The sequence below is a fragment of the Hyperoodon ampullatus genome, assembly GCF_949752795.1.
Source record: "Hyperoodon ampullatus genome assembly, chromosome: 9".
NCBI lineage: Eukaryota > Metazoa > Chordata > Mammalia > Artiodactyla > Ziphiidae > Hyperoodon > Hyperoodon ampullatus.
The window spans coordinates 39,685,150-39,712,429 of record NC_136922.1 but is presented as its reverse complement, the minus strand read 5'-3'; the positions used below and the strand labels follow the sequence as shown (position 1 = coordinate 39,712,429).

The 27,280-nt window shown below is 36.6% G+C and overlaps 1 protein-coding gene across 3 annotated transcripts in view; it reads right to left on the bottom strand.

Annotated features, from left to right (window-relative positions):
* The window catches only part of CRPPA (CDP-L-ribitol pyrophosphorylase A), a gene marked incomplete at both ends in the record, with an annotated part of 299,741 nt that overhangs the window by 132,246 nt on the left and 140,215 nt on the right, over positions 1–27,280 (bottom strand). For all 3 annotated transcript variants that reach the window (XM_079711014.1, XM_079711015.1, XM_079711016.1), the window contains 2 exons: positions 2,558–2,650; positions 3,106–3,180. In XM_079711014.1, coding sequence (XP_079567140.1) covers positions 2,558–2,650; positions 3,106–3,180 — 168 coding nt within the window. The remainder of the gene's footprint in view (positions 1–2,557; positions 2,651–3,105; positions 3,181–27,280) is intronic.

Below are 27,280 nucleotides of genomic sequence, written 5' to 3'. Positions count from 1 at the left end.
AACTGAAATGGCCTTTTGGCAATTTGGGGGTAAAGTAACATCAGAAGGAAAAAAAATTTGAAGCCTTTACACAATCATTTACAGGACAATTAAAAAATCCAGAGACAATTTACTTGACTCTCAATCCAACAAGGCAGTATTCTTTCCTTTCCAGTGATTTGTTCCACCCCAAGCCAGATATGTCCTAGAGACATTTTCCTATTAAGTTTACTAATAACCCTAATAATCACCACACTGATTCTACCTATGCAATGGGAAAGTAACACGTAGACAAGTATTAACTATAGAGTAACAACTCTCCACTTTAAAGTGAACATTTTACAGTTTTTATAGCATATTGACTTAGCGTATACTGACTTATAATAATACTATTCTAAAACTAGTTCCCGTAGACACTTCCTTCTTAACTAGAGGATTGTCCACCTTTTCCCTTAGTTTAATACAGAACACTAGGTAGCCAAAAAAAAAAAGAATGAAAATCTGGCATTTACTAGGATATGTGAAATGGAACTCTACAGAAGTCAACAGAAAACTAAATCCATATATTTATGGAAGCAATACAAAGGACTGAACTTGAGATACAATAGTAACAATAAACTACAAGAACTAACAGCTTAAAAATGCTGTGTGTGTGTGTGTGTGTGTGTGTGTGTGTGCGCGCGTGTGTGTATTTGGTGAAGAGAAGCAGAGGAAAGGGGTAGAAGGAAAATTCATTGATGACACAGATTCCCACCTGCATGCCTGCTGCAACTATACTGCCACTAAGAGAAGTCAACTGACCGGGAATGTGGTTTTGAGAGAGATCTGACATGCTAGGTGTGAGAAGATAGTCAAGTACTCAAATGGAAGTACCTGATAAAATGCTGAACAATGTAGGACTGAAGCTCAGGAATCAGATTAGAGCAGCATGAGTAAGCTTTGATTCATCTCATCCAAATTGGAAAGAGCAGGAGCTAGACTATTAAATGAAACTCACATTGCACGGCTGCCAAGGGCCCAGCACTATAATATCAACTACATTTTACATTCATTCATCTTAATCCTGACAGTGATTTAAGAAGTAGGGCTACTAGCCTCATTTCTAAAAGGAGGAAAGCAAGCCTCAGAAAAGTTAAGTAACTTGACCAAGGAACCAAGGTATTTTGAATTCAAAGCCTTTGCTCTCTTTACAGTACTCTTCTGCCTCTTCAGAAGAATATCTGGGGACATGGTGTGAATGAGATTTCTAAGCAAGTTAATGGGGAGCGATGAATAGGGAGCCAAACAGAACTCTGAATTTATCTCCAACCTATGGAGACTCAGAGCCCTTCAGCATTAGGAACATTTCATGCTGTTCCTAAAAATCTCAATGAAAACATCTATATTTCTGTTAAAATCATCCAAATGAGGAATTTGGGTTTCCATGATCACCAGAACTCATGGAACTCATCTCTAGGGCATAAAATCAAATACAAGGGGCTTCCCTGGTGGCGCAGTGGTTGAGAGTCTGCCTGCCGATGCAGGGGACGTGGGTTCGTGCCCCGGTCCGGGAGGATCCCACGTGCCATGGAGCGGCTGGGCCCGTGAGCCATGGCCGCTGAGCCTGCGCATCCGGAGCCTGTGCTCCACTACGGGAGAGGCCACGGCAGTGAGAGGCCCGCGTACCGCAAAAAAAAAAAAAAAATCAAATACAATAGGGAGGTGAAATAATCAAACTTCCCTCAATTGCTAATTTGTTTCTACTTGCATGGCTCAGTCTAGAGCTACTTATTTTTAGTGCAAATTTTCTTTATTCCGTATTAATAATCTCAACTAACAAGAATTTAATTCCCATACTATGGCACAGGCCTGAGCTTTATGAATTCAACAATTGCTAAGCAATTGTTTTGAGAATTTCATGTTTGGAACGCCTTCCCACAGCAAAATGCTGCTGACAACAGATTCTTCTCAGCTAGTTTGTCAGTCCTGGGCTCTGATTTTGTTACTTCTTGGTTTTGCCCTCTGAAATTCCCCTCTGCTGCACAGTTTAAAAGGCCAATCAAGTAAATTCTGTACTAAACATACACTTTTAGGCTTTCACAGAAAAGATCTCTCCAAAACTTTCATGGGCCATTTTTCTAGGACTTCTCTTTTATCTGTTGCTCATTCTACTTTTGCTGTCCATGGAACAGAGAAGATGAAACAACCTAAGAGTATTTTCTTCCATCTGATTTGTGCCCCTCAGTTTTTTAACTTTGGGATTTCTTCTCTAATGGCATTCTGGTAGTACACTAAAATAAAGTTCTTTCACATTATCCAAATAAGTCAACTCAGCAATAACCTCTGAAATTCTAATGAAGGAAAAGACATGCAATTTTTGCTAGGGTGAAAACCTATCAGTTCAACCAAATAATTGAAATAATAAGGAACTGCAGTCAGATTAGTCAAAGCAAGAAAGTGCATTCAAGAACCCAATGAGAAGAGTTTCTTCGTTTGGATTTAGATGGATTTCTTCAGTTGGATGAAATTTTGTTAAAAAGAAAACTTGAATTTCAAGGAACAAAGCCTAAGTTTGAAAAGTCTGCATTAATTCACTTACTGAAATAACAACAACAGGATATAAAATGGAAAGATTACTCTCTTCAAGCATATTCAGTAATTTCTGGGTTTCTTCAAAATCAGAGGTCATAACCTGAAAGACCAGAAAAATAAAAGAAGTTCTTAAATGACTTAAGAGTTCATTCAAGGAGAAAAATGGAGAGCTTTTAAACATTTAAACATTCAAAATATCTATCAAGCTTAATTTTAAATTTTCAAACAATGTTAAATGATACCCATAAGATTATAGCTTAAAATTTTTTTAATTCATTAATTCAAACCTATCTTCTTATCTACTTTTTATCAGAAATTTGAAAATACCATCTAAAGAAATATCATCCTCTTTTCATTATGTGAACTAGGTTGTTAGAAAATGTTATTTCCCTATTTCAAAAGACAAAAATAACATTTCTAAATACATATTGAATAACACAAATCTATCAAAATCTTAAATTCAAATACTTAAGAAACAAGAAAACTAAGTACTTGTCAAACATTACATTTATACAAATCCTCAAGTGCTTTCAATCATTTGTATTAACTACTTACATTCACACAAACAAAATTGTAGCATTGCTCTAAGATGATTTGCTGAAGATCTCTGCCAGATATGACTTTTACATGCTAGGAGAAAAAATTAGAGGAAAAAAGAGTTTACAAACTAGATAGAAAGACCAAACATGAGCATAAACAAATTTATGAGCACAAAATTTCTATAGGCACATAACGCCAAGGACCATGCATAAGAGCAAAATAATTCAGACTGAGCTTATGAGGAGCTAGGAGTCTGAGCCCCACGTTGGACTCCCCATTCCAAGGGGCCTGCACCAGGAATATGAGCCCCCATAATGTCTGGCTTTAAAAACCAGCGGGGCGCACATCCGGGAGAGGTAGAGGGCTGTGAGAAATCAAGATACTGCTCGTGAAAGGCTCACACACAAACTCACTCAGTCCCAGCACAGAGACAGCACCTTGAAAAGAGCCTAGATATTATCAAAGGAAATTTACTGACTAATTTCAGGGCTTGTGCTGGAGGGGCAGAAATCTGGTAGAACTCTCTCCAGGTACAGAAGCACTGGCAGGCAACATTTTGTTTTTTTCAAACTCTTCTTCTACCTACCAGGCCGTTGCCATTTCTGCCAATGTTCATCAACCTAGTTAAACCATGTGCACCACCCCAGTATGTCCCTGAGGAACAGCCCTCCTCAACCCACCCAACCCAGCTGGCTTCTCCAAAGTAGCTGCTGCCCCACCCCACCCAGTGGCTGGCCTCAGTCAGCACCAGCACCCCTCCAAACTGGCTCCTGCTCTCAAAGGCCAGCCCCACACATCAGCAGGCCTGGAGCAGTTGTGGCCAGACCTCTCAGCCAGCCAGGCCAAGAACCAGCACACCGTTTCAGCATGCCTGCAACAACTGTGGCCCAACCACAATAGGAGGGCACAATGACCAGGGGAGACTGCACCATCAGGCCCCACAGGACACCATTTATATAAGGTCACTCTTTCAAAACCAGGAGATGTAGCTGATATACCTAATACACAGAAACAATCAGAGTTAGGTAAAATGAGGAAACAAAAGACTATCTTCCAAATGAAAGGTGGCAAAACTTCAAAAAAAGGGGCTTCTGTGGTGGCACAGTGGTTGAGAGTCTGCCTGCCGATGCAGGGGACATGGGTTCGTGCCCCGGTCCGGGGGGATCCCATATGCCACGGAGCGGCTGGGCCCGTGAGTGCGTCTGGAGCCTGTGCTCTGCAACAGGAGAGGCCACAACAGTGAGAGGCCCGCATACCGCAAAAAAAAACAAAAACAAAACAAAAACTTCAAAAAAAGAACTAAACAAAATGAAAATGAACAGTTTTATCAGATAAAGAGTTCAAATTAACAATAATAAATAAGCTCACTGAATGGGGAGAAGAATGTGAACTCAGTGAGAACTTAAAAAGAAAATATAAAAAAGAGCCAATCAGAGCTGAAGAATACAATAACTATAATGAAAAATACACTAGAGGGAATCAAAAAGAGATCAGAAGATGAAGAAGAATGAATCATCAATCTGCATGATAGGGTACTTGTAATCACCCAATCAAAACAACAAAAATAAAAGAAGAATTTTAAAAAGTGAGAATAAAAAAAAAGGGACCTCTGATACAACATCAAGTATACTAACATTTGAAGTACAGGGGCCCCAGAAGGAAAAGAGAGACAAGGACACAAAACCTATGTGAAAAAACAATGGCTGAAAACTTCCCAAATGTGGAGAAGGAAACAGACATCCATGTCCAGGAAGCACAGACAGTACCAAACAAGATGAACCCAGAGAGACCCACACCAAGACACATTATAATTAAAATGTCAAAATTTAAATATAAAGAGGGAATTTTAAAATCAGCAAGAGAAAAGCAACTAGTTACATACAAGGGAACCCCCCCATATGACTATCAACTACTTTTCAGCAGAAACTTTATAGGCCCCAGAAGAGACTAGCATGATATATTCAAAGTACAGAAAAGAGAAAACTTACAACCAAGAATACTCTACCTGGCAAGATAAAGAGTTTCCCAGAAGCAAAAGCTAAAGTAGTTCATCACCACAAAACTGGCCTTAAAAGAAATGTTAATGGGAATTCTTTAAATGGAAAAGGTCATAGCTAGAAACCAGAAATTTATGAAGGAAAAACTCACTGGTAAAGGCAAACATATAGTAAAGGTAGTAGTAGATCAACCACTTATATAGCTAGTATGAAGATTAAAAGACAAAAGTAGTAAAATCGTCTGTATCTAAAATATTTATTTAAATGATACCCAAAGTAAAAAGATATAAAATATGACATCAAAAACATAAAACATGGGTAAGAATAAAATGTTGTGCTTTTAGAATGCATTTGAACTCAAGACACCATCATCTTAAAATAGACTACTATATACATAGTTTGTTATATATGAACCTTATGGTAACCACAAGTCAAAAACCTCTAACAGATACACAAAAAATAGAGAAAGGAAACCAAACATAACACTAAAGAAAGTCATCAAATGAGAAGGGAAAAGAACGAGAGAAGAAGAAAGCGATAAAGAACTACAAAACCAATCAGAAAACTAACAAAATGACAATAAGTACATACCTAATCAACAGTCACTTCAATCAAAATGATCTAAATGCTATAATCAAAAGACACAGGTGGCTGAAAGGATAAAAAAAAAAAAAGACCCATCTATAGGTCACCTTCAAGCAACTCACTTCATATCTAAAGACACACACAGACTAAAAGTGAAAGAATGGAAAACATTTTCCATGTAAGCTAGGGTAGCAATATGCATATCAGACAAAATAGACTTTAAAACAAAAAATGTAACAAGAGACAAAGAATGTCATTATATAAAGATAAAGGGATCAATCCAACAAGAGACTATAACACTTATAAATATCTATGCACCCAAAAAAGGAGCACCTAAGTACATAAAGCAAATATTAACAGACATACAGGAAGATATTGACAATAATATGATAATAGTAGACTTTAACACTCCACTTATACCAATAGACATATCACACAGAATATCAATAAGGAAACATTGGCCTTAAAGACACAATAGACCACTAAAACTTAATAGATATATACAGACCTTTTACCCCCAAAACAGCAGAATACACATTCTTTAAAAATACAAGTGAACATTCTCCAGGTTAGATCTCATGTTAGGCCACAAAACAAGTCTCAATAAATTTAAGAAGACTGAAATCACAACAAGCATCTTTTCTGACCCAAACAGTATAAAACTATAAATCAATTACAAGAAGAAAACTGGAAAAAAAAAAAAACACAAACGTTTTGGAGCCTAAACCAAAAGCTACTAATCAATCAATGGGTCAATGAAGAAATCAAAAAATACTCTGAAACAAATGAAAATGGAAAGACAATTGTTCCAAAATCTATGGGATTCAGTGAAAGCAGTTTTAGAAGGGATGCTTATAGTAATGCAGGCCTACCTCAAGAAACAAGAACAATCTCAAATAAACAATATAACTTTACACCAAAAGGAACCAGGAAAAGATGAATAAAAGAAACACAAAGTTAGCTGAAGGAAGGAAATGATGAAAATCAGAGCAAAAATAAATGAAATGAAGACTTAAAAAAATTTTTTTTAATCAATGAAACTAAGAGCTGAGGTTTTAAAAAGATTAAAAAAATTCACAAACCTTTAGAGAGACACATCATGAAAAAAAGAAAAAGAGCCCAAATAAATAAAAAGAAAGAGAAGAAATTACAACTAATACCACAGAAATACAATGGACAAGAGATTACTGTGAATAATTATACACCAACAAATTGGACAACCTAAAAGAAACGGATAAATTCCTAGAAACATAAAATCTTTTAAGACTGAATCAGGAATGAATAGAAAATTTGAACAGACTGATGACTGGTAATGAAATTAAATCAGTAATGAAAAAACTCCCAACAAACAAAAGTCTAGGATGTGAGGGCTTCACACGTGAATTCTATCAAACATTTAAATAAGACTTAATACCTACCCTTCTCTAACTATTCCAAAGAATTGAAAAGGAAGAAATGCCTTCAAACTCATTTTAGGAGGTCAGCATCACTGTGATACCAAAACCATATAACAACACTACAAAAAAAGAAAATTAATATTCATCAGGCCAATATCAATGATGAACATAGATGCAAAAATCCTCAACAAAATATTAGCAAACTGAATTCAACAATACATTAAAAGGATCATACACCATAATCAAGTGAGATTAATTCCAGGGACACAAGTTTGATTCAATATTCACACATCAATGAACATGATACAGCACATTCACAAAATGAAGAATAAAAATCATATGATCACTCCCATAGATCTAGAAGAAACTTTTGACAAAATTCAACATCCAGTTATGATGGAAACTCTTAATAAGGCAGGTATAGAGGGAACATATCTTAACATAAAAAGGTCATATATGACAAACCCACAGCTAACATCATACTCAATAGGGAAGAGCTAAAAGATTTTCTTTTCAGATCAGGCAAAAGACAAGGATGCCCACCATCACCACTTCTATTCAACATAGTATGGGAAGTCCCAGCCACAGCAATCACACCAGAATAAGACATAAAAACCATACAAAGTGGAAGAGAAAAAATAAAACTGTCACTATTTGCAGATGATATGACACTATGTATAGAAAACCCTAGACTCCACTAAAAACCTATTAGAACAAATGAATTCAGTAAAATTGTAGAATACAAAATATGTAGAAATCTGTTGCAGTTCTGTACACTAATAATAAACTATCAGAAAGTGAAGTTAAGAAGGCAATTCTATTTATAATTACATCAAAAAGAATAAAATACCTAGGAATAAATTTAACCAAGGAGGTTAAAGACCTATACTCTGAAAACTATAAAACATTGATGAAAGAAATTAAGGATGACACGATTAAGTGGAAAGACATACTGTGCTCATGGATTGGAAAAAAAATTTTGTTAAAATGATGATACTGCCCAAAGCAATCTACAGATTCAGTACAGTCCTTATCAAAATACCAATGGCATTGATCATAGAACTAATACAAATAATTCTAAAGTACCTATGGAATAACAAAGGACCCCAAATAGCCAAAGCAATCTTGAGAAAGAACAACAAAGCTGGAGGTATCATGCTCCCTGATTTCAAACTATACTACAAAGCTATAGTAATCAAAACTGTACGGTAGGGCTTCCCTGGTGGCGCAGTGGTTGAGCGTCCGCCTGCCGATGCAGGGGACACGGGTTCGTGCCCCGGTCTGGGAGGAGCCCACATGCCGTGGAGCGGCTGGGCCCGTGAGCCATGGCCGCTGAGCCTGTGTGTCTGGAGCCTGTGCTCCACAACGGGAGAGGCCACAACAGTGAGAGGCCCATGTACCGCAAAAAACAAAAAACAAAAAACAAAAAAAAAAAAAAAAAAACTGTACGGTACTGGCACAAAAGCAGACATATAGATCAATGGAACAGAGGAGAGGGCCCAGAAATAAACCCACCCGTATCTGGTTAATTAATTTATGACAAAGAAGCCAATAATACATAGTGTGGAAAGAAAGTCTCCTCAATAAATAGTTTTGAAAAAACTGGACAGTTACATTCAAAAGAATAAAACTGGACCACTTTCTTATACCACATACAAAAATATACTCAAGACAGATTAAAGACTTAAATGAAAGAGCGGAAACCGTAAAACTCCTAGAAGAAAACATAGGCAGAACACTCTTTGACATAAATCATAGTAAATTTTTTTGGATCTGTCCCCTAAGGCAAAAGAAACAAAAGCAAAAATAAACAAATGAGACCTAATTAAACTTACAAGATTTTGAATAGCAAAGAAAATCATTGATAAAACAAAGATACAACCTACTGAATGGGAGTATTTGCAAATGATATGACCCAAAAAGGGTTAATATCCAAAATACATAGACAGCTCATACAACTGAATATCAAAACAAACACACAACCCAATCAAAATGGACAGAAGTCCTGAACAGACATTTCTCCAGAGAAGACATATAGAAGGCCAGCAGGCACATGGAAAGATGCTCAACATCACTAATCATCAGAGAAATTCAAATCAAAATCGCCATGAGAGATCACCTCATACTTGTCAGAATGGCTATCATCAAAAAGACCACAAATAGGGCTTCCCTGGTGGCGCAGTGGTTGAGAGTCCGCCTGCTGATGCAGGTTCGTGCCCCAGTCCGGGAGGATCCCACATGCCGCGGAGCGGCTGGGCCCGTGAGCCATGGCCGCTGGGCCTGCGCATCCGGAGCCTGTGCTCCGCAGTGGGAGAGGCCACAACAGTGAGAGGCCCGTGTACTGAAAAAAAAAAAAAAAAAAAAGACCACAAATAGCAAATGTTGGAGAGGGTGTGGAGAAAAATGAACCCTAGTGCACTGTTGGTGGGAATGTAAACTGGTGCAGCCATTATGGAAAACGGTATCAAGGTTTCTCAAAAAATTAAAACTATAACTACTATACTAACCAGCAATTCCACTCTTGGGTATTTACCCAAAGAAAATGAAAACACTAATCAAAAAGATATAAGCACCACTGTGTTCAATGTAGCAGCCAAGATATGGAAGTGCCTGTTGAGAGATGAATGCTTGAAGATGTGGAGGTGTGTGTGTATTTTATATATATATATATATATATATATAGACACACACACACATATGTATGTATGTATGCATACACAGTGGAATATACTCAGCCATAAAAAAGAATAAAATCTTGTCATTTGCGACAACATGGATGGAACATCCATGATATTCCAAGCGGGTGTTATAAATGAAATAAGTCAGATAGAGAAATACACTTATACATGGAATCTAAAAACCAAAACAAATGAACGAACAAAATAAAACATAAAGAGACTCATAGGTAAGGGAGAACAAGCTGGTGGTTGCCAGAGGGGTGGGGATGGGGGAGGTAAGGGTATGGGCAAAACAGGTGAAGAACATAAAGTAGTACAAACTTCCAGTTACAAAATAAGTCATGGGATGGAATGTACAACAAAGGGAATCTAGTCAATAATATTGCGGTAATTTTGTATGGTGACAGATGGTTACTAGACTTATCTTGGTGATCAATTCATAAGGTATATAAATGTTGAATCACAATGTCATACACCTAAAACTAATATGTCAACTATACCTCAATAAAAAATAAAAATAATAAAAACAAAAAGAAATTATTATATATGATAGAGAAATAAGACTTAAACTAGGGCCACAATAATGAGAAGATTATTACTAGAGGTAGTCCCAGACTAGATAGAAAATAGTACATATACTATAAAAACTTTCCTAATAAAATTTTTCTTCCATATAGTTCAATGCTCTAATTATTCTCTATTTTTTCTATTATAGCAATATGAACAAAAAACTAATAAACAAGGGCTCTGTTATAATGATATCTCTGCTATAACTCTGTACGAAGTCACATTTTCGTGGTTAATACTGGCATTACGTTTAGAAAGCTTTAGTTATATATCTAAAATACAATGCTTGTTCCATAGTAAAACATGAAACTGTATCTCTAAGAGCATTACCTCTTCAGAAGAATTCAGCTTAATTCTACCTAATTTTGACAAAATATTTGAGAAAGAGAGGTAAAGGTTTTGAGGTCTTAGCTATGCTATAGAAATCACTTGGCTCATGAATTTCAAGAATTTTACTTTGGTTTAAAGTTTTTGAGTACAAATTTCAGAGGGAAGATTATTCAAAAAAAAAAAAAAACTTCCATAGTCATCAGCCATGTATCAATAGTGAAATAAAGAAATCAGCTTCCGCTGTGCAACAGTGAGTTTGCTCAAGGAGTCTCATCTTCTAGATATTACAGGGAGATTATTTTTCAGGGGTTTCTCATGTATCCAAACATTTTAAAAGGCATGAATAGCTAATATACTCCAAATTGGCTCTTCAAAGATGTTCACATAGCAGGCAGACTTGCAAAAATAGGCATCTCTCTTCTTGGAGCAAATTTGCTTACGTTCTAGAAAGTAAAGATAGAGACATCTCTCTCCATAGAACAATCTGCTTGGCATTCTAGAGTAATAAAGACAATGTCTCTCTTGTAAGAGGAGGATGGGCTAGTTTGCCAGCAGTCCCTGTATAAGGGCAGTGCTTCCCGATATCCAGATTCTTCTTTAATGCATTCCACTGCCTAGCAACACCCAGCCCTAATTGTATTTCCCCCGGGGGAACTGCAATTCAGAAAATCAGTGCTGCACTGCTATCCTCCTTACTGCTAGTGTTGTAATAAATTCTTTCCTCTGACCCTGGAGTTTCATGTCTTTTACCAATATTTACAATACTGGCATGAGTGTTCGCATAAACATTGGGTATAATCCTCAAATCCTCCCTAGTTTCTGAGTTGACAGATATGAAATAAGGCAACCACATATCTCAACTTTAACAAGTGTGAGTGAATTCTGAACTCAAAAAAAAAAAAAAAAGAAAATGACTTACTTTGAAATATTTCCTTTTGGGGACTTCCCTGGGCAGTGGTTAAGAATCCACCTGCCAACGCAGGAGACACGGGTTCAAGCCCTGGTCCAGGAAGATCCCACATGCTGTGGAGCAACTAAGCCCGTGCACCACAGCTACTGCGCCTGCGCTCTAGAGCCCATGAGCCACAACTACTGAGCCCGTGAGCCACAACTACTGAAGCCCACGCGCCTACAGCCCGTGCTCCACATCAAAGAGAAGCCATCTCAATGAGAAGCCAACGCACCGCAACAAAGAGCAGCCCTCGCTGCCACAACTAGAGAAAGCCCCATGCAGCAACGAAGACCCAACGCAGCCAAAAATAAATAAATAAACTAATTAATTAAATATATTTTTTCTTTTGGAGGTACATAAATAAGGTCTAGGATGAGAACATGAGGGATATTCCAATTTAGCTTTTCAAGTATTAAAACTGATAAAATTCTTGAGGACCCCATACTCTTAGGGTATGGGGTCTCTGAGGACAGAAACATGGTTTTAACCAGTAGCAAATGCTTGACAAATAGGTTTTTAAAACTTAGCACAGTCTTGTTTCAAGAAAAAAAAAAAGTGTATGTTCTTAAAATCAACTATATGGAAGTTTTTTAAAAAGGTAAAAAAAACTCATCCAAAAATAACACTACCTAGAAATAATTACCCTGAACATCAGGTAAGTATCGTTTCAACAATCCTCTATTAATAATATATGCAGTAAGCTGGTAGGACAAAACGATGAAGGAACAAAAGCATTAGCACATTTTATGAAAATGGAATCATATGCATGTCATTTAAAAATTATTTAATGTTAGCAAAAAAAAAATAACCCTTAAATATAATAAAACTGAAGGTGCTGCTATACTTCAGATTATTCTTCACCTCCAGGGAGCTTTTCCTAAATGTTAAGTAAAATATCTTGAACAGGATTAAGACACTGGACTTTTCAATGGCAACACACTTCATGTGTAAGTCAGTACTAACTGATTTCCTGCTATGAGAGAGAAAGAAATAGCACTTTGTAACTCTTCTTCCCACTGTTCTGGTCACTTGTACTTTTCTACCCTGACAAGGTTTATTAGATTCATAGACTATTCTATAGCCATAATTCACACAATTTAGACATAATTTATCTATGCTCAAGACAACTGTTTTAAATAAAAACCTCTCCTTTTATAAATTCATTTTAATTCACTTCTTTATTTGATGAACTTCAGCTGCAAGTAGGTTTTGTTTGTTTTTTAATAAAAACCTCAACATTTTTATATTCCTAGAGTTCTTCCTTCTATTAGTTGGAAAAATAACTTATCTGGGAATAAAAGTGTAGTTCACACTTTCCCTCAGAGATTTGCAGTCTCTGTACCACTGTCTTCAAACACTGTTTCAAAGCATTGTCCGGATGCTTTTTAAAGTCCATGTGTCATCTACTCACTCTCTATTCACCATTTTTGGGGGGTAGATTTCAACATCAAGTAGTTTCACCAGGAAGTAGTCATAGAAGTTACATACAAATTTTTTTCCTGTTGTCTTTCTAACTAAATGACAATTTGGCTAGTGGTAGTATTCTTGGATTCCCCTTTGATTCCCTCCGAAGTTTATAGACAACAATGTACCTTGTGGAGGTACAAGAGGTCAGGCAGAGTATCCTCCTTTCTGTAAGTTTTGTTTTTGTTTTTTGCTCCTAGGTACCTACCTGAAGAATTCTTTATGAGGAGGTTCAAAATCTTAATTAGAATCAGACCACATTTAATCGTCAGTTGCTGTTCCTCAATTCTTCTTGAAAATATGCCCTCTACATCTTACAGAACTAGTTAGTCAATTCAAGGAAATTTTCTTCTAACTTTCAGAATAACATCTTGGTTTGTCTACTTGACATATAAACATGATCCATATGTTGGATGCCTTTATTATCATTCACACCTATTCTCTTATTTATCATTTAGTTTTTACTTGGAATCATTTAGTTTTTACTTGGAATACACTGTGATTATCCCAAGTTTCCATCTATGTTAATAACCTGACCTGACCTTTGCTATATTCTATGTCTAATGTACTAATTATTTCTATAACAGTGTGGCTCTAATTGTTTCCACAATTATCAGTCGCTCTATTAATCTCTTGCAATGCTGTCTTTTGAATTTTTAACCTTCTTGAATTCCAATTTTTACTGAGTTATTCTACAGAACCAAAAGGTGTGAGAATTTTTTGAGGGACAGAGAGAGCCTTGAGGTTTCTTCCAGATTTTTAAAATCAGACTTGTGTGTTCTGTGATTTTCATTATAAATTGTAGAGCTTACTAATTATTATTTTTACAAGCTGAAGAGTTTTAAAATGGTAGGCACTGATAGTTTCCCCTGCCTCTGCTGAGATACCACCGAGAATTGAGGGATTTTCTGACTTTCCCCCAACCTTCATTTTTTTACCCCCTTTGAAAAAAATATGAAAACCAAACTACATTTTTTTCCATCTTGCAATTGAGACTCTTTTAATAATTGTTTCCAGTGAAATTTAACTCTTTTATTTGGTCATACTGCTTTCCTCCCGAACAGAAAACAAACAATATTTTCCGTGCTTGAGTAAAGAAACTTAGATTCTACCTAAATATAGCAAAGGAGACTTTGACATCTTTAATAAACAAAGACCACCTTAGACAATGCTATTAGGCTGTTTATGAAAAAGTTCTATGGCATCATTTTAAGCTATCATTCCTAATGTTTCCACACTCAAACACAACAAATGGAACAATCTGCTGGCTAGAATTCCTTGTTCTGTAAATATTTTCGTTCAGAGAACATTTAAACAAAATTTAAAACAACCTTCCAATGTGTTTAGTAAAATTTAAAAAGTATGTCCAAAAAAAAAAAAAAAACCCCGCCTTGAAATACTTTCCTTACATCATAAAAAAATAAGAATTTACAAAATATTTACTACTAACAAAATGCAAACATCTGCATATTCAAAGTACTATTTAAAGTAGGGATATTAGGAAGGAAACTGCGTTGCCAAAAAACGTTTTCCATTTCAAGAAGAGTTAAGGCTTAACTAAGGCTGAAAGGCATTGTTTTCCAGTCCCATGAGTCAGAGGTTCAAAAACATGTTTCTGAAAGCCAGCACTCTTTTTACAGAACATGTTGGCTGGATCATTTCTTAATCTGAATCCATCAATTTCCCACCTCCCTCCCATTCAAACAAGGGCATTAATGTGGGTATATACAAGGGAATCAGAGAGAGATGCACTTTTCACTCTGTAGACAACATGTTAACAGTTAAAAGTCTTGTGGCTGCCAGAGGGTAGGGGAAATGGGGAGATGCTGGTCCAAGGGCAAAGTTTCAGTTATGCAAGATGAATACGTTTTTAGGGATTTAATGCGTAGCATGGTGGCTGTAATTAACAATAGTATATTGTATAACTGAAATATACGTAAGAGGGTAAATCTTAAGTGTTCTCACCCACACCCCCAAAAAAGAAAATGGTAATTATGTGAGGTGATGGATCTATGAGCTTGATTATGGTGATCATTTCAAAGTGTATGTCAAAACATCACGCTGTATACATTAAATACACGCAACTTTTATTGGTCAATTATACCTCAATAAAGCTGGGGCGGAAAGTACTTCTATACTGCCAATCCAGAGAACCTTACATAGTTATGACTGATGCCAACAGAATGCTGAGTCTGGGCCATCAATTCATCAGTTACTGTCTTTATCAATGGAGTCGCCTCTGGCCTGTGGGTGCTGTGTCTGGACCTTCAGTCACAGGGTAACAGCCCAGAGCCTCTCCATCCTGCTTTTCAGCAGTCTTTACCTGAGACACTCCTTTAAGAAGTACTGTTTCCAAATTCTGAGTTGCCAATTAACATTTACTTCATGGTTATTTTTAGACTTCTGTGGAGGTTTTGTCCATCTAGCATTGAACATTTACTCTACTATTTTTTAGACAGCTCTAAAGCTCTTTCTTGCAGTTAAGAACATGGCACCTGGAGCCAAGATCCTTGGGTGTTTGAATCTAGCTCTGCAACAAATTTGCTGTACAACTTTGGGCAAATTACTTAAGCGCCATGGCTCAGTTTACATATCAGAATTGATAGATTAGTTAAGTTAATATGTGAGAGTTAAGGATTAAATTTTCCAAAACTTCTTCCCTATCGGCTGGTCTTCTGGAAAGCTTCAGAGAAAAAAGCTACAGCTTTAAAACAATAAATGTCGGTAGAATTTTGAGGTGGTAAGTAAATCAGGTTACCATTCTGCCATGCTATGTCAACTATGGACCTCCAACCATGTACACTAAGCTGGTGGATCATACCAGTGGCCTTCTACTTCCCAAGTTGCCACCACAAGACTCAGATCCTAGCCTGTCAGACATACCAAACTCTTGATAGTGTTTCAATCCTCTCAGGCAGGCAGAGTTGCACGAGAACCAAGGTTCTGCCATGCTGCAACAGTGTTAGATCACGGGCCCTTATCAAACCAGGGAAAGGGCTGGTTCTCCCTTAATTATGTAGCTTAAAAGCCACACTGCACAAATATTAGAGTCTTATAATGCAGTGAACACTGTCTCTGTTCCTGAGTCCATGGATAGGACTTTCCCCAATAATTATTGTTCTAGAAAGTCCCTATTCTAGTGTGAGTCCTGTCATGTCATTCATCTTTGTTTTCTTGAATTTATGTGAAACACTAATGACCATCTTTCCATACAGTGTACATTAAATGTTTGCTGCTATTCCACTTGCTTCTCACTTAACTTCCACTTTTAAATGACCTTTTCACACATCACCACATCTCCATTATCCTTTTACATTTTAAATCTTACATTTATTGAGGTATTACTATTCATCAGAATCTGTGCTAAATACGTTAAACAATTATCTTACTGAAACCACATAACATACCAATGCATATATTATCATTATCCTCATGTTATGGATAAGGAAGGTAAGCACAGAAGTTTAAAGAATCTGTCTGAGACGGTATTGCCAGTGAGGGGTAATACCCAGACTAAGGTCTGTGGGACTCTCAACAGTTAACCTCTCAAGTACACAGGGTGTCAGTTTACTCCAGGTAACTAGTACTACATCACGGAAGTCACAAGACTTTACTCAGAGGGCAGTGACACTACAGGTCCCAAGGTCAACTCAGGAGAAACACCTCATCTGGAGGAAGTCATTTGAGTGCTAAAAAGCTTAATTGCCACCACAGACAATCGCCTAACTCAGATCATTTCTCTGGGTCCTAGACAGGGAAGAGAGTGTCTAAGGTAGGTCCTCCAATTCGGGTCCTCAGATTTGATCCTGGAAGAGTCAAGGGCTTCTGAACCACTGCATTCAATATACACCAAGCAGGTGATGGTTACAGAAGTAATTATTGTGATACATAGAGTTGGGTACCCTACTATCCACTGGATTAGCATAAGTTAGAGTTTCATTCATTCAACCAAGAAGTTATCTATCGAGGGCTCTGAGCCAGACACTAGATAGCAAACTGAGACCACAGCAATAGACTAGACAGTTTCTGTCCTCATGGAGATCATACTGGGAAGATGAAACAAAGTTAAGACCTGTGTTTCTCCAACTTCAGTATGCATAAGAATCTCTGGGAATCTCGTTAAAAATACAGATTTTGATTCCATTAGATGTGGAGCAGGGTCTAAGAATCTGCATTTTTTTTCCGATTTAAAATTTTATTTAAAAAATGCATTAAACACATGAAAAAGTCATCACAGATATATTTTCAAATCAAATACACAGTATGGTTCTGTTATACATCCATAAAAATGGCTAAAATTATAAAACTTACAACAATAAATTGTGTTTGGGTATGAAATTGACTCTAATTGTTGGTGGTAGTATAAAATGCCACAATAAGTAGAATCTGCATTTCTAACAAGCGACCAGGTAATGTTGCTATAGTTGGTCCATGGATCACACTTTGAAGCAGCAAGCAGTTAGATAATATAAAAGTCCTCTCTCATTTTCAGTTGATATATTTACTGAGAAATGTGCCTCCAACTAACAATCAGAAGGTAACTTTAACCTTGATTCTACTGAAGGTACTGCCTTTCTGTATCATCTAAAATAAGTTACCTATATCTTTTATTAAATATATCAGTATGGCAAACTAAGTGACTAAAATTAAAGAATTTATTACTTCAACTGTATTTTCCCTCAAATTCTTCCCAAACTTACAGCATAATCTAATTTACACTTACAAAATTTTAACTTTTCTAAGTACTACAGACACTGCCCAGATATATACGGAAGTATCATGAGAGCCTAGTTTCCATATAAATATGCACTAATAAAGTATGTACAAGTTATATTCTAATCAAAATGTCATTAATTTGAAATCACTAATTAGAATCCACACCAAATACTGTTTCCAATTAGTTTTATAAATGATTTAAATAGTCTAAAGATAACAGTCTATTGCATTTAGCTATGCATTCATTAGAAATTACAATTATATATACATACACATATACACATATACATGTATATATACGTGTGTATATATACACACACACACAGCTTCATCCCCAAGCCATTGTAAAATCTGAGTGTGCATGATACAAAAGTTTACATTAGCAGTTCTTAACTGTGGGAAACCGTCCTAAGAGGAAATTCAGCCATATCAGGAGACATTTTCGGTTGTCAGAAGTGGGAGAGGGAAGTACTACCAGTGCCGAGTTGGTAGAGGACAGGGATGCTATTAAATATTCTATAATGCACACACAGGCCAGCCTCCAGAACAAAGAATTATCTGTCCCAAAATGTTAATAACATAGCAACTGCAAAATCCTGGGCTAAATGGAGAGTTGTGGTTTTTGGCCTTCAGCATTTATTCAGAAATCAGTAGCTGACACCAAAAGCAGTAATATTCTAACAACTTAAAGGTTTTAGTAGAGTCATTTTTTAACAAGGGAAATACTAAAATTGTATTTTATCAGACAAGTGTTTAATATAATTTTAAAATAACATACCATAAATATGACAAGTGTGTTCAAAATGGCTAGATGAGGTCTCTATGATATCGCTTATATGTAGAATCTAAAAAAATAATACAAATGAACTTATTTACAAAACAGAAATAGAGTTACAGGTATAGAAAACAAACTTATGGTTACCAGGGGGGAAGAGGGGGGAGGGATAAATTGGGAGATTGGGATTGACATATACACACGACTATATATAAAATGGATAACTAATAAGGACCTACTGTATAGACCAGGGAACTCTACTCAGTACTCTGTAATGATGTATATGGGAAAAGAATCTAAAAAAGAGTGGATATATGTATATGTGTAACTGCTTCACTTTGCTGTACACCTGAAACTAACACAACATTGTAAATCAACTATACTCCAATAAAAATTAAAAACAAATAGAACAAAATATATTCTCAGCTCGAACTCTGTGCTACCGAGTTTTTAACAGTCTCTAATTTTAAATTAGATAGGAAATAGAAAAAGAAGAAAACTAAAATCTGCTATAAACATGCATGAGTAGCTTAGTGAAGAGTTCCTTCATATGTAACCACAAAAAAAAAACAATGCACTGATTAACTTTTTTTCTTTTTTCTTTTTTTGGTCATGCTGTGCGGCTTATGGGATTTTAGTTCCCCAACCAGGGATCAAACCCGGGCCCTCAGTAGTGAGAGCTCAGAGTCCTAACCATGTGACCACAGGGAATTCCCAACTTTTAAGGAATATTTAATACCACCCTAACACTTGTACAATCCAAATACTGCCAATATAATTGTTCAGACCCTACATAGTAAGAGATTTTTATTAATGTATTTTCCCTTTGAGTAAAAAATATAATTACTGTATATATAAAATAAGATTTCCATCTCATACAACTTTCCATTATGAGTTACATAATAGTAACCTATTGAATATACATTTAGCCGACAGGCCCAAAACGTTTTTTAAATATTAAGGATAAATTACGTTTTGAGCAAAAATAATAAAAACATGATCATGTGACTTATTTCAGAAGTATGTGAACAATTATCTACCTCAGGATATTTTTAAAGCAGTATGTTCCTAGGTGATACAGAAAGGTAGATTCATATCCTGATATAGAATCTTATTACAGATCCTAAAGAATAAACCTTAAAATGTTGCTTATGGACCTGTTTCTTCACGCCACTGCAATTCCCCCTCAGCAGAGCTCAGTTCCCCATCGCTCTCTCTCTCCCTCCCCCTTTCCTGACAGAAGGCTTCTGGCCACCAACTTTATTACCATAGCTAACTCCAGTTCATCTCATCAACAACTTTTATTTGCTATTCTTTTCCCTCCATTTGTAAAAACAGTTTTCTTCTGGTTGGGAAATCAATTATAACTTCTTGGTTGTACTCTGTGTTCTAAACTCTTCTCAACTGTTCACATGATTGATGGACGCCCAGCAGCTACCTCTTTATCTCCAGAAACACATTTGGCAGATGTCCAGGTGGAGAGGTATTCCAGAAGCTTGCTTGTTCATCATTCCACCACCACTAACCACAACTATTTACCTGGCTCCCCTATATACACAGCACTGTGCAAGAGATCAGCAATAAAAGAGATGGTGAAAGAGACAGGCAAAAGAATAACAATAAAAAGTAGCGTATGCAGAATGATACCACTGTTGGTAAGTAGTGTAGAAAGTCCAAGAACCAGAAAAAATGGGAACAACTTCATGGAAAGAGTAATATTAAATCAAGTATTAAACAGAACTGACAAGGATGGCATGCAATCAAGCAGAACACTGAGTGAAAAAGAGTGAGAGAAAACTACAAAATTTCAAAGCACGAGCAAGACAATATGCTGGGCCACAAGAGAGTTGACATTGTGAGTGAAAGGTTCAGCATTGACTGTGAGAGGTCTGAAATAATGGGTCAAAATGTATAGACTCTGACTCACATGCAGCAAACAGTCATTGAAGATATGAGGAGAAAGAGAGTAGATATTTAAGCTAAGGAGACAAGTACTACAAGGCTTTGAAAAAAGTTCTCAGGTACCAAGACACCATGGATAATTTATTCTGACCACAAGTTCAAAGGGGTATATTTGGTTTAGTTTCCCTAAAACAGCAAAAACTTTGGAGCCATTATTTACTTAAAGCCACCAGAACAAAAGAATAATCTACTTTATGGTGTTACTAAGTATAGTCATACCACATGCAAATAGTTGAAATGTATCACCAAACTCAATTATTAGGGAAACATTAATAAGTATAAAATTATTATTTTAAAAAATTACATATCTTCTATTCAGAATCAAAAAGAAATCAATAAAATGAAATGACATCAGTGAATAAGTTTTAAAACTTTATCTCAATTTAAATAGCATAAGAAAATTAGTGTATACATATTAAAGAAAATCAACTGTTGAAGGTTGGAAACTATAATCTACATGCCAAAGAGCAATTTTTTTCAGCTTCTTATAAAAATTTTCCCTCTAAACATATCTACCATGTGTGTAAAATCAATTTCCTGAATTACAAGAGAAGACCTGATTTTTACAAATATATCACCAAAGCTAGATGTTGGCTATTCTTTCGGCTTATTTGTTTTTAACTTAGCATAACGTAACTAGAACTTGTGTGCAGTGACCTAATTCCTAAGCAGACAAGGATTATCATTTTTACAAATTAACCATCTGGTTCCTTCAGAAAGAGTAATATTTCAATGTCCCTATGTTTCAAAAATACACACAGATACAAAAGGTGAATACATGTTAAGTATACAAAGAAAAAGTAGAGAAAGTGGCATGTAGGGAGGATTATCCTTACTCCCTCATTAATAACCAAATTCTAAAACTCTGACAACCAATTATAATTATAAACTGTTAATTTTATTAAATAGAGCATGAATGTAATTAATACCATCCCAAGCAACTAGGTGGTCCAGTGATTTTGGACATTTTTACCTCTGGAAAGCTGATCAGGAAATCTGGCTAACATCCCAAACAAACTAAATGGATTTTATTGGATGGTCTTCAGCTAATTTATGTAGTCTTGTACATACACCAAAACCACATACTCTAAATGAATGAATTCTGTTGGCATTGTTCAGACTCAGAGGCCCAAGAAACACTGTTCACAGTGTTATTTCACTATTACACTGTACAGTGTTCAGCTTCAAAGAAATGAAAAATTGGTATTTTAAACAAAATATTTTAAAATGTTATGTGCCAAAATAAGCATGAAATAACCCTAATTTGAAGAGGTCTTACAATGCTGAGATGACTGAATTTGTTCTATTTCTTTAATTTCTGCTTTTCTTCTTACTTCCTTTGCTATTTTGGATGTTTTGCTTGATGAATATGTCATACACTGAATTTAGTTACGCCTATTTAAAAAAAAAAAAAGGCACAGATCCATACTCTGGACGAAACCTTGAGGGCATCAGGAAAAATAAACTAGGTACCACAGACAACCTCAACAAAACCAAAGCATGCCTTTCACCCAGGAAAACAAATGATTTTCAGTTATATCCTGCTTGTCATTTGTGGTTACACAAAACAATAATTATGTGCTCCAGGAAACAGGAAGGGGTGGATAAGCAAAACACACAAAAAGCCCCTATGGTCCCTGTTTGTCCAGATTATAGATGAGCATTCTTCAGGAGCTTCTTTTCTTTTATTATAGGAACAAAAATTGGGTTGAAGACACTTGTGATTTTAGGGGTTGTTGATGTATAAAAACATTAAATACTATCTGTCTTTTTCCATAGAATTTTACTTCTAAGCAGCAGCAGCCAACAGTCTTTTTATGTATGTAAATTGGATCGTGACATTTTCAGCTGAAGTCTTCTACCACTTCATTTTGCTTGTAGGACAAAATGTAAGTAATGGTAGTGGTTACAGTAGTAGTGTAGGTGGTGGTAGTCACAGTATGCTTAACAGAGCCTACGAGGCTGCATTTACACCCTCGCAGTCTCTATCCTCACCTCCCACCAGTCCACCTCCACTCCAGTCATACAAGTCTTATTTCAGTGCCCCTGAACGAAGCTCTTCAAGGACCTTTCACACACTGTTCCTTCTGTATTTCTCTTTAAATAGCTAACTCCTGAATACCAGTTTAGCCTTAAGTAAATGCCACATCTGCCAAGAGATGCTCACTTACTGCCCTCTCCTTGCAATTTAAATCACTGTCCAGGGCTCGCTTACATAAGGACAGTTTACTTTTTCCTTAGTATCGTTATCACAATTTGTAACTAAATATTTTGTGTGTGTTTGTTTACTGTTTTATCCCCAACTGCACAGTCTGCTCCTTGAGGACAGGGAACAATACCTGCTTAGTTCAACTGCATAAATCCAGTGACTAAATCTTGATAGGCATTTAATATTTGGTAAATACTTTCATGAATTAAGTAACTAATGAAAGACCAATCTTCCTACTTATAAATTCCTTACTGTTCTCAGCACAGTATATGGCAAAAATTATTTTTCAGTGAGAGTTGGGAAGAAGGGGCGAGGTCTCTTCCATCTCTGTCTACTGCCCTGACGTATCTTCTAGAGACCTCTATCTCCAAAGTAGGTAGGTTCTGTGAAATACTTCGACCTCCTTAAAGAAATCAAAGAAGGAATCTAACAAGCCTGATAATGAAGTCTTGATATTTAAGTCTGAGTGAAATCTGCACGTGTATGGAGGGCGGGAGCAGTAAGTCTCTACTCAGTTAATTCCTTATTTCACTTTTTAGCAACCTCCTCCATGTACGTGGTGTGTATCATTACATTAGAGTTGAGATATTCAGTTCATCACTAAGGTATGTCTCAAAATCTAGCATGGATAATTATAATAAGCATACTCAATTTCTTCCTTTAGTTTCATCAGGAAACATCCTTTCTTTTCATGCCAATAAAGCAATCCTCCTGTTGTGCATTGAGCAGCTCCACACCTACACAGATCTGCCCTACAGGTGCCTGGATTTTAATAGTGGTGACTTCATGCTTTTTATATGTCCTTTGCAAAATGAGACAAAAGCTCTGGAGGTAAAGATATTAGAATATGTGGCATTTTGCATTTGTCTATAAGTTATGGGCTGAAAAATGCCATAAGATAAATGTGCCCTTATAAAGGGAGAGAAAATGATAGAAAACTGGTAATTTCTTTTACAAGGAGACTTCTTTCTGACCTTAGTTATAATCCTTCTGTCAAACTTAAAATTCTTTTATTTCACTGTTTCTTAGAAAAATATTTAGTAGAAATCATAATGAATCAAGCAGCACCTACATTCAATTAGTTATATAATCTTAGACAAAGTATTAAGCCATAAGATTTCCCTATTTCTATTTGTAAAATGAGAGGGAAAGTCATAGGTTTATTTTTAAAGGATTAAGGTACATAATATTCTCCCTGGCAAATGGAAGGCACTCCATAATTGTTAGTCTTGTGACTGTTTACGAGAGAAAACATCCTGATAAGTCCTTGTGTGGCTTAATAGTTTTTAGGCAAATTTAAAAGCCAGGGCAGATTTAGCAGAAATGAATGACATCTCCTCTGAAGGTCAACCAAGATTGTCTGAGTAAGTTAACAGGACACACAAAGTTGTTTTACAAGTTCTACCTTCATTAGACTCATTTCTTCTAAAATTCATGTTATATTCAGTATGTTTCATCAGATTATACAACAGGTTACCTACGGCTATACTATGGACTGATCAACATAAAAATCTAAACAAATTAGTCATTAATTCTTTTCTTGGTTGGTTTATATTGGATAGAATGACATTTAATTCAGGAGATTATATTCATTCCTTGGTGAGGGTATGTCCTCAGGCTGTTGGTTTTGGCTAGTTAGTGCCTCTTGTCCGTTGTTGATTCCAAAACTATTCAGAATTTTCTGATCATCTCTGGAGTTTTTTATACAGAATTTCTGGTAGACTCAATTACTAAGGCCTAGAATCCATATTAAATAGACTGTACCTCCACTCATTTGACTAGGGAATTATAGTTGAGATGGATGATGATCTTGATGAGGAAATTTTAGGTACGATAAAGCAAATTTCTGATGTTCAGAGAAGACTCAGGTCTATATAGAGTACTGCCTCACATGCCACAGAAAACTAGGATGGCCATGTTAGTGGGTGTTTTCTTTTTACAACTTAGAAGATTTATTTTGAGATAGTAACAGTTTGTGATAATCAGTCTCTAAAACACACCCCCCAAAGATACCCACACTTCCCAGTATTCACAACCTTGTATAATTCCCTCCTCTTGAGTGTGCGTTGGACATACAGACTTGCTTCAAATGAACCGAATACGAAAGAAATGATGGAATGTCACGTCTAAGATTAGGTTACAAAAGTACTGGGCCTTCAATCCTGAGTGCCATGTGGTGAGGCAGCCCTGTGGAGAAGCTTACATGGCAAGGGATTGAGACCTGCCAACAACCACGTAAGTTTGAGAGCAGAATCTACCTCCACATCAAGTCTTCAGATTAGACTGTAGAGGACAGCCTATAGAGGACAGACAGCTTGACTGTAATCAAATGAAAGACCTTGAGTCCAAGGAACCTAGCTAAGCTGTGCCTAGATTCTTAACTCACAGAAACTGAGACAGTAGATGTTTGTTACTTAAGGTCACTAAATTTGGGGGTAACTTGTTATGCAGCAAGCACAGTACAATATATAACACAATGTCCCACTTAGTAATAAGAAGTTGTGACCATTTATCCATTCATTTATTATTTATTCAACATTCAATAAATGTCCCCCTTTTATCAAGACTGCATCATGCTTTGGGAAGACCTCACATGAGGCTGTGCAGCCTCTCACAAAACACAATGGAAGGGTACATAAACCAGACTTCAGGGGAAAAACAAACAGGAAAAGCTCCCTGGGGAAAATGACATCGTGGATGAAGGCCCTGGAGGTAAGAAAGTACTATCACATTTGAGAAGCTGCAAAAAGTAGAGCTGGCCTGAAGAGTGCACAGTTAGAGAGTGCAGGGCTGTTTGGCAAGGGTGCCAGTTAGGAAGACAGATTTTGGTGTTACATGAATCCAAGTTCATCTCCATGTCCCTGTTCTGCCCCTTCACAACAATGTTAACAAGAACCATTTAAACATCCCTTCTAGGGCTTCCCTGGTGGCGCAGGGGTTGAGAGTCTGCCTGCCGATGCAGGGGACACAGGTTCGTGCCCCGCTCCGGGAAGATCCCACATGCCACAGAACGGCTAGGCCCGCGAGCCATGGCTGCTGAGCCTGCGCGTCCGGAGGCTGTGCTCCGCAACGGGAGAGGCCACAACGGTGAGAGGCCCGCGTACCGCAAAAAAAAACAAAAAACAAACAAACAAACAAACAAACATGCCCTCTATGCCTCAGTTCTTTCATCTGGAAAAAAAACGTTAACAGTACCCATTTCAAAAGGTTGTTAAGAGCATTTGCTATGGTACCTAGCATAAAATAAGTGCTGAAAATCGTTGGCTGTTATTATTGTTGTTTTTGTTATTTTTATTAGTAGTATTAGTCATGTGAAAGATCTTATGAGACATAGCAAGGAATTTTTATATTAATTTAGAAGCAGTGGAAAACCAAGAAACAGATTTGAATGGGGAATAACATGATAAACAATTTAGAACAATCATTCAAGCAGCCCCATAAAGAATAAATCTGAGAGGGGCAAGATTGAAGGCTGGAGGTCAGTTAACAGGCTGTTGCAATAATCCAGACAACAGTTGGGGTGCCTAGGACAGTGGCAATGAAGATAAAAGGACACATATGAAGGATAATGAGAGGTAGAATTCAAATGTTTTGGAACTTGATTTGCTTTGGGGGTGAGATAGAGAATGAGTCAAACTTTATATGAGGTTTAGAGAATGAGGAAATGATATGCATTTTCAGAGACTGAAACCTTAGCAGATGGAGAAGGACTGGCTGGAAAAAGAACCTGTGAATGTGAAATATCATCGACATCATCGACATTTAAGGGACCTCTGACTGAATATACAGATCTGAAATGCAGGAAAATGAAAAATTAAACACAGGGCTAGAGAATATTTTGTGTCCCTAGCAAATGAAGGATATGTGAAGCCATCAGCATTTTTTTTTAAAGAAGTCCAATTACCTATGTACAAAAATCTAAATCAACAGAATCTTGAATCCTGCAAAAGAAACTTAGAAGAAGCAGCCAAAAATGAAAAAGGATAAAAGAGAAACAAGATGTTACAGAATCTACTCGATGGACTCCTTCTAGAAAAAATAGTATCAGACAAGAGAGTCAAGTGGTGCAATAAATAAGGTAAGACTGATAAATGTCTTGTGGATTTCCCATAGGAAGGTCACTGAGGACTTCACCGAGAGCAGTTCCTACGGAAGGTTGGGGCAGAAGTCAAAATGCAGTGGACTGAGGAATGAGAAGATAAATTATTTTAAAGAAGTTTGGCTACAGGGTAACCTTGGGTTTAGAACTGTTTCTTTGTTTTTGTTTTAATGGAAGGAACATGTATCTGCTAATGGGGGAGGGGGAAGGGGGGAAGAGAACCAGAGCTCAGGAGAGGAAATAGTCTCAATGAGAAGATGGCTACAGATGCAAGATTCTTTAAAGGTTTGGTACTTGGAAGATAGGAATGTTCCCATATTGGAGTATATAATTATACTCTGAAGTTAGAGATAAGACCATATTTAAGAGTGGAGGTAAAGATGGTGGGGTTAGACCAGTGGTTCTCAACCGGAGGATGATTTTGTCCCCCCTCCAGGCAACATTTAGCAATGTCTGGAG